The 13,094-nt window shown below is 28.6% G+C and overlaps 1 protein-coding gene across 1 annotated transcript; it reads right to left on the minus strand.

The window, feature by feature from the left end:
* Positions 1–16: 16 nt before the first annotated feature.
* On the minus strand, positions 17–7,891 carry LOC145056576 (protein NRT1/ PTR FAMILY 5.2-like). Its single transcript, XM_079004269.1, has 4 exons — positions 7,701–7,891; positions 7,064–7,281; positions 1,193–1,752; positions 17–1,112 (listed from the first exon to the last, which is right to left on the minus strand). Exons 1-4 carry the CDS (start codon positions 7,855–7,857, stop codon positions 215–217), a joined length of 1,833 nt encoding a protein of 610 aa, XP_078860395.1. The 5' UTR covers positions 7,858–7,891; the 3' UTR covers positions 17–214.
* Positions 7,892–13,094: the final 5,203 nt, after the last annotated feature.

Genomic DNA, 13,094 nt, shown 5'->3' on the forward strand with positions numbered 1-13,094 from the left:
GTACAATGTATATTCATTTTCTGTAAATAATTTCATCTTCTAAATGCATTGTTATACAAAATCATTGGTGCAACATGATCAAAAACAGAGAAACAACTACACATACATGTTTACAACAATGCACCAACATCACATGTACGTATAAAGTTTTACGTACAAAAATCAATCCTTTTATATTTCATTATAAATATTTTCTTTTTTCAAGATTAGATCTTCAAGTCAAGTTGAATCTTGATGCCGCTTCTTGTTTAGCAACTGTATGTTCAATGTTTGACTTCAACTCTTCTTGAAGAATGATCATAGAGTCCGAGACCTCAGCCTTGTATACATAAAACTTGGTCATTACAAGAAAGAAAATGAAGTTCAAAAGGTTGAGCACGGCAAAAAAAGCATAGTAATAGTCGAGATGAGAGGCATTGAGGTTATTCAAGATCCACCCCTTATGACCATTCCTCATGGTAATATGAGAAACCGTAGATAAGAGAAAACTACTAAAGAAACTTCCAAGCCCAAGGCTTGTCATGGAATATGATGTCCCAAGACTCTTCATGCTTTCGGGTGCTTGATCATAGAAGAACTCAATCTTGGCCACCTCAAGAAATGAATCTGCCATTCCCATTAATACGAACTGAGGTAGCAGGACGAATATTGACAAAGGAACTTGCTTCCCACTCTCCACTACACCATGATCTTTGGCGACACTTAGCCTATATCTATCAGTTAAAGATGCTACTACCATTATGATGATGTGAATAACCATGCCTGTTCCCATTCTTTGGAGGAGTGTGATCCCTCGTGGGTTTTTGGTCCATTTTGCCATTATTTTGACAAAGAAGCGGTCATAAAGCACTACGCATATAAGCATGGAAAGGGTCACAAATCCTGCTAAGCTGGCTGGTGGGATTTCAAAGCTTCCGATTTTTCTCTCGAGAGTTGTTCCTTGCTTAACAAAAAGTGTACTGATCTGTGCGATCATTGTGCTTGGGATAATGGTTGCTATCAAGATCGGGATCATTCTTAGTATTTGTTTGGTTTCTTCAACCTCGGTTACAGGACATAGCATCCATGGAATTGTGATGGCCTCTGTTCTAACGCATGCCTTGTTTAAGAACCTGAATAAAATCATGTAAGGGAATAGTATTTTTTAGAAACATAAAGAGTTTACCAAGCTAAAACAAGATGATGTGCATACCTGAGTGTGGGAGTGGAATCGATCCTATATTTTCCTTTCTTAGAATACTCAGTCGGGTCAAGTTCATAAAGTTGTTTTGGGTCAGTGGGGAGAGGTACCTTCCACTTCTTCACAGCAACAAGAATGACCCTACCCATCTTAGTGAAGGGGCTGCCGGTCGGAACCTTGTGCCTGTAAAAAGGTGTTCCAGCCAAGAATATCAATATCGATATCAAAAGGCCAAGAGTAGGGAGGCCATAACCCAGGGACCATCCGACATTGTCTTGTATGTAGACGAGAACTGTGTTAGCAAAGAGGGTACCGAAGAAGATGCTAAACATCCACCAATTAAAGAAGGAAAGTTTTTGAGCCTTCTCTTTTGGGTCAAAGTCATCGAATTGATCAGCGCCAATGGTGGAGATATTAGGCTTGGTGCCACCTGTTCCGACAGCAAGTGTATAAAGGGCCCCAAAGAATACGGCTAGCTGCAACGTTGAAACTTTCTTGCAGTCGGTCCCAGAATCACAACTTGGAGGCTTTAGTCCGGGTAGTGAAACTGATAGTGTGAGTAAGCACATTCCCTGTTAAAACACTTTGTTGTTATAGGTGGCTAATCGTAATATAGTACATCACTAGAAAAGTGTGCAAGTACCATTTTTTTGCGAACATTTATATTTTAAATCTTTTGTTATAGGTGTAAAGGTGTTTTGCCATATATATATATATATATATATATATATATATATATATATATATATATATATATATATATATATATATATATATACACACCGAAATATGGACTTTCGGCGGCAGAATCAACGACATACTAAATCCCTAGTTATATATATATATATATATATATATATATATATATATATATATATATATATATATATATATATATATACACACACACACCGAAATATGGACTTTCGGCGGCAGAATCAACGACATACTAAATCTCTAGCTAAATCAACGATAGTTTTCCGATGGATCAACAACGGAAAATATATTTAATGATAAATAATGAAATGCAACTTTCAAGGAGGTATTACCGACGGTTCAACGAGGGATTCACTAGTGATTTGAGATGGAAATAATCGTATCCTTCCATGTTCTATCTTCCATAGCTTCTTGCTATTGTTTTTTTTTTTTTTTTTTAAATATATATTTCATTCACCGTTTCAAGAAAAAAGATCTCTTCTCGAAAATAAGCCCTAGATCAGTCACTATAATAATTTCTCGCTTGCCTTTTCAATTCCCTCTCAATAAATTGTCTCCCAAATTGAAGTTGAAATCTAAATTTTTATTTAACCCGCTTCTTCCCGCCCCCAAATATTTGCTAGGTTTTATCTCTAATTCACAAAATTGTCCCGCCTCCTACCTCTTCGTCTATTCCCCAAAATCGTAGGGAAATAGAAGATAAGATTAAGGTAAATGATCTCTTCTTTAAATTTTGCAAAGGGAGCTGATCCGTACACAACAATTTTTCTCCATACATAACAATTGGTGCTTTAAAATGTTGTATTGTACAACTATATAATGCATGAATTGTTGTGTATGACAAAAAACTGTTCTGTACGAATCACTTCCCTTTTGCAAATATTAGATATTTCATTAACCATTAGAAGATTTGTGTTTATATGTTGCGGATGATAAGTCATTTGTAAATCGGGAAAATCAGCAAAAAAAAAATGCAACAACTTCTTTTTAATAAAAATATTTGACATTTAGTGTATTTTTAAAGACTTATAAAAAGATATCACAAGGGACTTTGTGTTAGGTGTTCCGGAATTGTCGATACATCTAATGAGGGAATATTTTACTTAATTATATGATTAAATTATTTTCTAAGTTAAAATATAAGTTGCTATTAGTTCATTATTTATTGCTATTTTTTTTAAGTAGAAAATACTTTGCTATTAATCATTGATGGTCTTTTATACAAGTTGAAAATATGTTGCTATTAATTGAATGATATGACTTGATGTTTAAGTAGGTGTAACTTGGTTATTGTTGCTTTAAAATGTTTATATATATATATATATATATATATATATATATATATATATATATATATTTCAATCTGAAAGTGTGTCCTTATTAAGTGAATAATATGGTTTGATGTTTTATTAGGTGTAAATTTTCTATCGGTTCTTTGTAGGTTATTGTTGATTGTAATCATGATGAGATGAAGGAAGTGCTTAAGGAAAAACTTAAAAATTTTGAGACAAAAAACATGAAATAGCCAAGATTACTCACCTGCTTTGCTTCGACCCTTTTGATTTTGTAATTTGGTTTCAGTACTTTGACAATTTGATTTTGTAATTTGGTTTCAATACTTTTGAAGAATTTTTATTTTACTTATCAAATATTAATATTTATTATGGTAGTTGAATGTTAAAGTTTTGATTTTGGCATATATAGTTTTACATACATTTGTCAATTCATATTATCGAAAAACAGATTCGACGCCTACAGATCGTTGTTAAAACAAAAAAATTGTTTATTTATTAATATTCAGCGACGGAATCTAGAGGTTCCTAGAGTAATTTGTGGCATCGTTATTATGTCACTAATTTGTCGCAGAATATGTTGCTAACAATTAATGACAATGGTTTTTTCTACAGACAATTAATCCGTCGTACATAGCCTTTAGTGGCGGAATTGTTCGTTGATACCTCAATTTCTAATAGTGATATATATATATATATATATATATATATATATATATATATATATATATATATATATATATATATATATATGAAAAGTGAATATATATTTAAGGGTATATAAGCTTAGGTACCCAAACTCACCATACTACGTCGTTTTATATCATATATACATTGTAATTGTCCAATGTTCTTATATTTCATCTTATAACTTGATTTACTTCCAAAATTTTTATAAATTTCGCATTTATCTTTCTCTTACATAATTTTTATTTTCAACTATAATATATATAGCATAGTAGGTGTTCAGCAAAAAAATGTGATGTACGAGAAATATAATAATAAAATTTTGAAAATCTTGAAAGTAAATCAAGGGGCGTATACCTCAATTTCTAATATATATATATATATATATATATATATATATATATATATATATATATATATATATATATATATATATATATATATATATATATATATATATATATATATATATTAATGACCGATGGCGGACCTATATGGGTCCCGATGAATAATAATACCGAAGCAATAGAAAGATAAAAGGGTTTTCTCTATTTAGGGTTACAAGTGAAAAAAAGGTAAGCGATCTAATCCCACCAATTTTGAAGGTACTTTTTTTGTTAACACTAAAATATTAAAAAGAAATGTAAAATGGATGTTGCAATTGTTTGCCTTATCTTGGTCATTTGCTTTGTGTGGTTTGATCATTGATGTATGCGAGACCATGTTGCGGCTGACTTTTAGGAAGATAGACCGAGATAACGTTGAAGAATATCTAGGTTAATAGCATTTTTAGGGTCAGTAATTTTAATTTTCACATGGGCTTTAGAGTCTATGTAGTTTTTACATGGGCTTTACAGTGTATAGATGAAAATAAAAACGTTTTTGTGAGGAGGTTGTATTGGAATTAATGGCTGCAAATAAATATGATTATAATAGACTATAATAAAAATAAGTTTTTATTTATTTTTTATAACTAGTTAAAAATTAATGGATGACATTAAATATTATTATAGTAAATGGTAACTTTTTTGGTGTAGTGTTGTTGTGGATTATTTTTCAAATATCCCTTTTAATATATATATATATATATATATATATATATATATATATATATATATATATATATATATATATATATTGTGGAAAGTTTGTTTATTAGGTAGAATCTTATGATTTTAGTTCGATTTTACGATCACAATTTTGTAAAATGAAAAACGATTCAAGATAAGATTTTGATCTTGATAGCCTTGATTAAAAGTTAATATGTGCCGATGGTTTTTTTTTTTTTTTTTTTTTCGAGACTGTCTTTTGCAAGTTCAAATTATAAACTTTATCAAACCTAAAATACTTGGTTTAAAGTTTGGGTTTGTTTAATGTTTCTCAAACTATTTTTTAGTAAATGTTTTTTTTTTATTTTAGTTCGTTTAAGTTTGACAGATTTTGGTTTCGCCTTGTCTCCGTCTAACCCGACCCGACCTGACAAACCCGTTTGCCAGGTTTATGTTACATTTGACCAAATTTTTTTTAATTCCACTACTGTTAGATATTTCCTGCGTCCGCCACTGTAAGTGACAAAAAAACCCTTAGGTTTTAAAGTTTTTGTCAGTTTTGCTTAAAATTGGATTTTGTGTCCGTTTTTGCCCTCATATTTTCCAAAAAATATTCAATTTTACCTATTACCAGTTACAATAGGCTTTCCAGGTTATCATTATATTAACTTTGCAAAAAAAAAAAAAAAAAAAAAAACAAAAAACTCTTAACTTCAATTTTTTTTTTTTTTTTTTTTTTTTTTTTACCTTTAATTTTATAATTTTTTATGTTTTTACCCTAAGTATTTTTTTTCATATTATATGTATTTATGTAGAAAAATTATATTTATATATAAGAAAATGTTTAATTAAATATTGTATATACGTTCTTTTTAAACGTTATATATATATACTACCTCCATCCCAAATTAATTGTCCACATTTGATTTTTGTAGTATTTATTCTTCAACTTTAACCTTAAATATTTTTTCTTTTTGATAATAATACTTGATGCAAAATATATGAATGGATTGCATTTTAAATGTCTTTTTATTGTTATAAGTTTCATCAAGTAATATATAACACAAATAAAAATAGTTAAGGTCAAAATTGAAGAAAAAAGACTTCAAAAGTCAAAAGTGGACAATTAATTTGGAACGGAGGGACTATATGTGTGTGTGTGAGTGTTTTTGTGTGGTTATACCATCTAAAACGTAAAAAATGTTTTTAGAATTATAAATACGTATTTTATAGATGTAGTTTTTAGAAGTATAACTACATATTTTTATATTTTTAGAAATATTAATGTGTATCGATATTTCTAAAAATATATTTATACTTAAAAAAAATTTAAAAATAAATATTTATACTTCTAAAAAGGTATGTATATACTTAAAAAACGTAAAAATAAATATTTGTACTTTTAAAACACACACACACACACACACACACACATATATATATATATATATATATATATATATATATATATATATATATATATATATATATATATATATATATATATATATATATATATATATATAGGGAAAGGATCAAATGAGAATACCTAAAAGGTTGAGAACGCGAGAACAGGTACATTCAGTTGTGATTTCATGTATTCATTTGTGGAGAAATGATAATTTTTTACGCGCAATCAATATGAATATACTTTTTCTCTTCAATTGAAATTAAAGGCGTAAAAATTTATCATTTCTCCACAAATGAATAAATGGAATTACAAATGAATATACTTTGTTCTCGCGTTCTCAACCTTTTTGGTGTTCTCATTTGATTCTACTCTTATATATATATATATATATATATATATATATATATATATATATATATATATATATATATATATATATAGTTAAATGATATAGTTAAATGATATATTTTTTACAATAAAATATAAATATCATCAAAACTATTGACGTTGAAGTGAATATCAGTTTCTTTGGGCTTATTCTATTGCCATCCATCAACCCAATAAAGACAAAAATGAAAGATAAGTATTTGATATTATATTCATAGATTCGGGGGATGTAGTCCATGTTCGGCTGTAAGTAATGGTCAACTCTTTCACACTTTTATTTCTAATAATTAATATTTTAATAAAAAAAAATAAGAGATAGTTAAAAAATGAAAATACTTACTGATAGATATATTGCTGCACAGATAATGAAAGTCCAGTAACGGCCAAGGACGGCGTCAGCAAAGTAAGCTCCGAGAATAGGAGTCATCCAAATGGTACCCACCCAGTTTGTGACGTTGTTTGACGAGGTTACTGTCCCTTGTCGGAGCTTCTTCGTTAGGTATATTACCAGATTCGATGATATTCCGTAATATGCCATCCTTTCAAACACCTCGTACACTGCAACCAACCCAAAACTTTTTCATTATTAACTATAATCACATCTCCTAGTTAACTATTATCCATGAATTTTCCAGCATTAATTTCATAGTAATATGTAATTTTGTGGAACCAGATCTGAGTACTACTGACTACTGATCCTTAGGTTAGAGGATGTTGAAAAAACAAGATAGCTCATGGAAAGATGATGTGCAGGAGAAATATCAAATATGTATTGTTGATTAGAGCTCCGGGATATTTAAATTCTGAAAGGAGGTAAAAGATTTGAAAATATTTATAGCAAAAAAAGACATTCGTGATATTACATTAGAAGTACTAATAGTAACAAGAAAAATAAAAATGGGTTAGACATTAAAGGAATGTTATCAATCATAAAAAGGCGATCCAAAAAGGTTGGAAAAAGTAAATATTTGGATTACCAACGACAAAGGAACAAGCCCTCCAGCCACCACGTTTCGATCGAAGGACTGGGTTTCCTCTGAGGTCTACTGTTCCATCTTCTGTGTATCCTCGTCCACCGCCATGGCCCTCCTCTTCTACTTCTACTCCTGAATTACTTCTCTTATTCAACACCATCTTAATTCGTTTTCAAATCCTAACCCTCACTCAAAACCACCCATATATATATATATATATATATATATATATATATATATATATATATATATATATATATATATATATATATATATATATATATAACATTTTTAATTATTTTGTTTAGATATATGACAGTCCCAAGTCAAATGATATCTTTTTTACAATAAAAAATAAAAAATAAATTATAGAAATGGTCATGTGGTTTGGTCGAATTCTTAGTTTTGATCCTTAAGTTTAAAATTTGATAAGTTACATCCTGTGGTTTTTGAAAACTACATTGTAGGTCATTGGTTTATATAAAATGACCAAATTACCCTTTCTTTTTATATTCTTTTTCTTTTAACAATTTATTATATATATATATATATATATATATATATATATATATATATATATATATATATTATTGTTTTTTATCTTTATTTTAATAGAATTAATATAGATTATTTATAAAATTATTTTTATTTTTTTAAATCAGTTATCTAAATTATATAAATATATATTATTATTATTGTTATTACTATTATTATTAAATTATATAAAATTATATTATTATTATTATTATTATTATTATTTATTAATTTTTTGTTTATTTATTCATCTTTGTTTTTGTGGGTTTACTTTGTTCTTTTTTTTTTTTTTACAAAAATAGTTATACGAAATAATATAATTATTTAGACAATAAATGAAAAAGCACTCACATATAAACGAATGATTTTGTTCTTGTTCACTCGTTTAACAAATTATTTTGTTTATGTTTGTGAACATACTAAACTAACATAAATGAACGAACATAAACGAACAAAGATAAGCAAAACAATTGAACATATATAAAAACAAACGAACATATAATATGGTAATATAATAAAAAAATGAACATAAATAAATATAAATAAACTAAACAAACGAGAATAAATGAATGTAAACGAATGTTCACAAATATAAATAAATGAACTAGATCATTGTTCATGTTCGTTCATTTAACTAAACGAATGATAATTTTTGTTCATGTTGAAATTATTATTTAAATTTGTTTATTCGAAAAAAAGGACAAAAAATCATTATATAATTTAAACAAAAAAAACGTCAAAAAAAAAACAACATTAAAAAATATATTTAAATAAAACGTCAAAAGTATTAAAAGATTTTTAAATCACAAAAACAAAGATAAACCAATAAATCAAATAATAATAATAATAATAATAATAACAACAACAACAACAATAACAACAACAACAACAACAATAATAATAATAATAATAATAATAATAATAGAAAAAATAAAAATAATAATAATAATAATAATAATAATACAATTTTATATAATTTAGATAATTGATTTAAAATTAAAAATAATTTTATAAATAATATATATTAATTTTATTAAAATAAAGTTAAAAAATAATATATATATATATATATATATATATATATATATATATATATATAAATAAATTCTTAAAAGAAAAATAAAAAAGAAAAAAATAATAGTTTGGTCTTTTTATATGGACTAAGGACCTACGATACAATTTGACAAACCATAGGGATATAACCTATTAAATTTTAAACTTAAAGACCAAAACTAAGAATACGATTAAACCCATTGACCTCTTTATAAAAAGTCAACCTATAATTAACTACTTTATAATCAACTTTTTCGAAAAACAATGCAATTTCAACCAATAAAAATATTATAAAATTAAATTAGGATGTCTGCATAATAAAATAAAGTGTCTTTTAACCAACCCCTTGTTTTATTGTCATCGATTAGACAAAAATAAAAGATATGTATTTGATATTATATTCATATATTTAAGGATGTAGTTCATGTTTGCTTATAAGTAATGGTCAAGTCTTTCACACTTTTATTTCTAATAATTAACATTTTAATAAAAAATAAGGTTAAGAGGTATGGTATCTTTTCTACCAATGGTGAAAAGGTGTCGCGCCACACCAACTTTTACATTTTTTATAATTTCCACATATGGATTAGAATATGGTAAATGGTTTATCTATGAGTTTTTGTTTTTTTTTTTTATTTCAATGAAAAATAACAACTTTTGTAAAAACCATATTAAAGTTAAAAATTACATTTTAGATTTTTTTAAACTTTTTTTTTTAAATTTCAATGCAAAATAAGAACTTTTGTAAAAACCATACTAAAGTTAAAAATTATATTTTAGAAATCCTAAAAATAAAAAATAACATGAAATTACAAATTATATTAAAAAGCCTAAAAAAACATGAATTGAAAGTTTTAAAAAATTAAATAAAAAATAAAATAGAAAAAAAAACCATAACATCGAAATTTCATTTGCGGTTTAGCTTATATTTTTTTGCGAATCGATTGCTTCACCGGTTTAGTCGCTTCTTGATCTTCAAGGTCGAGGTGTCTCATATATTGCATTAGCAACGAATATTCTGTGAGTTGGACAGTTTCAGCCATATGTCTCTCCAAAGTTGAATTCAATTGTGCCAATTGTGTCATCATTTCCTCCTATGTAGCTGATGTCACACCCCCAAATCAAAACGGCGGCAACGGCTGGGGGCGGATGGAGTGATTTCATGTACCATATCATAACAATTGAATATAAATTAAACATAGCAACACAAATATTCATACATTAAGAATTTAAGTTTACATTGTTTACAAACTTTGTTTGCTCAAAAGTTAATTTAAATAACTGAAAAGTAGAAAACAGGAAATGACGACGTTAGTCCTCAAGAAGGGTTGAATACATGTCTACTAGTTTCCTGCGAATACAAGTGATTTTGAAAATTGTCAATAATTTAGTAGGTGAGTTCATAAGCATTTTGTGGGAGAAGAATTTGTAACGTTTTCGTGTAAAATGAAATTTTGTATACTTCTAGAAAATCCGATATTTTCTTTAATATGAACTATAAACGTAGGTATTTTCTTTGTATCTTTTCCTTGTAAAATGATAATGTGAGTTTCCAGAAAATCCAATATTTTCTTAGATATGAACTGTAGATGTATGCATTTCTTTTGTATATTTCCTTGTAAAATGATAATGTATGTTTCCAGAAAATCCAACATTTTCTTAAATGTGAACTGTAGTCGTAAACCCTAAGACCAAAAATGTATAAGTATTGTTATACTGAACAATCGTATGTAGTTATATCTTTTTTATAAAACTAATAAAGTGTAAGTTACCCTGTAAACCAAATGTTTTGTCAATCCCTATGTAAGTTATTATAACCATGCTTAATACGACTGATATGCCTGAACGACGTTCTTCAGGCGTCGGAATTGGTAGACTTTTGTCACCCTGGACTTTCAGGTCAAACTGTAGCGAACAGCTGATGTGCACGGTTGTCAATCCCGTATAGATCTATGCACAACTATCTCGCTCTCCCTCAAGGAGACTCTGGTTATAATGCAGAACTTAAGGTGTATACTAGGTAGGTACAGTGAAGGAGCGTCTCACAAGAGCATCAACAGATTTACATGAACTATGACTCCTTTTTCTTGTAAAATGAAGTAATTATACCTTCTAATAATTATATGGTTCTTCTGAAATGAAAGTGTGGTTTGTGACTTCCAAACTATACCAATTATAGTTTATCTTGTGTGTTTGTTGAGATTATTTATATACTTTATTATATAAATATAAGGTTGTTATCTTGTCTAGCGTCAAAATATGAAATCAAAACATAATATTTTTGGGTTGAAACCCACCAAAGTAGTAAATGACTATAATGTAACCATATTTGCTAGAAAGGCTGTCTTTTAGTAAAAGTTTCCAAAAATCATGTAGTTTTACAAATCAAAATTTTCTTATGATTTTTATAACATAGATTAGGTTTGTTTTGTTAGTTTTGCAATTCAAACTAATTTATATCACATATGATTATACAAAATTAGTATTAACCATATGTTATGCAAATAATATCTTATCTTCAACACAAAGATGAAAACATGTAAATATTTGTGTGATAAACTAAGTTTTACTTATATTCCCTCCCCCTCCCTAAAAACATGAAAAAAAGCTTGAAAATATGGGGGGGGGGGGGGGGTATGAACTTACCTTGAATGGATTTGTGGGTTGCTTGAAGTGATAAAGTGAATATTTCAAGACTAAACTCTTGAATGGAGTTGATGAACTTCCTTAAGAATAATGTTATAAAAAATCTAAGGATGATGCTTGGGGAATGTTGAACTTGGAAGATCCTAGGTTTGTTCTTGAGAGAATAAGGAGAGATTAACAGGAAGTAGAATAGAAGAATGGTGGATTTTGGGTGTTTCCTGTGGATTTTTAAGAGGGAAAGGTGATAGGACTCATGCCTAGTTATTTGTTGGATAATATGTTTATTCATTGGATGTTTGCTTGGGATATTGTCGAGTTGTGCATGGAAAATGAATTAGGCATCAAATCAATAAGTCAACACTTCATGTCCCCTTTATTTGGTCGAAAACTCCTTGGAAACTCCTTAGCATGGCCGAAATCACATGTGATTTTGGCCTAGGGGAGGAGATTTCGGCCTAGGCTTTTTGGGTGGTGTTGATTTCGGTCCAAATGGTGCTCCAAGGTAGTGTTTTTGGCCTTAGTGGGTTCTAGGTGGGAGATTTTGGTCCTAGGTTTATTCTAGTGTGTGTTTTTGGTTTTGTAGGTTCCTACTAACAGGTGATTTCGGCCTAGGCAAACCGAAATCCCTTGCTTGGTGGGGTACTAGGACATAAATCATAAAACAATGTTTTAATTCCATAATTTTATGTTCCAACGATTTAGTTTTTAAAGGTTAACTACATCCTTGTTTTCAAAGTTCATATATACATATCTTTATATTTAATCCCACAAATGATGTCCTTTTGGCTTTCAAGCTCTATTGTATTATAGCTACAAAGATATACATTGTGGGTACACTTATACACAAGACCTGTTAAACCTTGTTTGACCCAAAATTTTCTAGTTGTCACATCATCCCCACGTTAGAGGGAATTTCGTCTCGAAATTAGCATCTTGGACGGCTCTTGCAACTAGGAGAAAAGTGGCGGGTATCTCTGTTTCATTTGGTCTTTCTGCTCCAAGGTGAGTTTCAGGCCGTCGCTTGGTATCCCAGTGGGCCTTCGGTAATTGTTTTTGACTTTTTTTTGTCCTTTTGATTTCCTTTTCCATGATCCCCACATGTTCTTCTTTAGGGGTGTAGGTTATCGTTTAGCTCGACTTCGTCGAGTGGGACTGCGAGAGTTT

The sequence above is a fragment of the Lactuca serriola genome, chromosome 6, assembly GCF_051521515.1.
Source record: "Lactuca serriola cultivar US96UC23 chromosome 6, Lser_US96UC23_V15, whole genome shotgun sequence".
Taxonomy (NCBI): domain Eukaryota; kingdom Viridiplantae; phylum Streptophyta; class Magnoliopsida; order Asterales; family Asteraceae; genus Lactuca; species Lactuca serriola.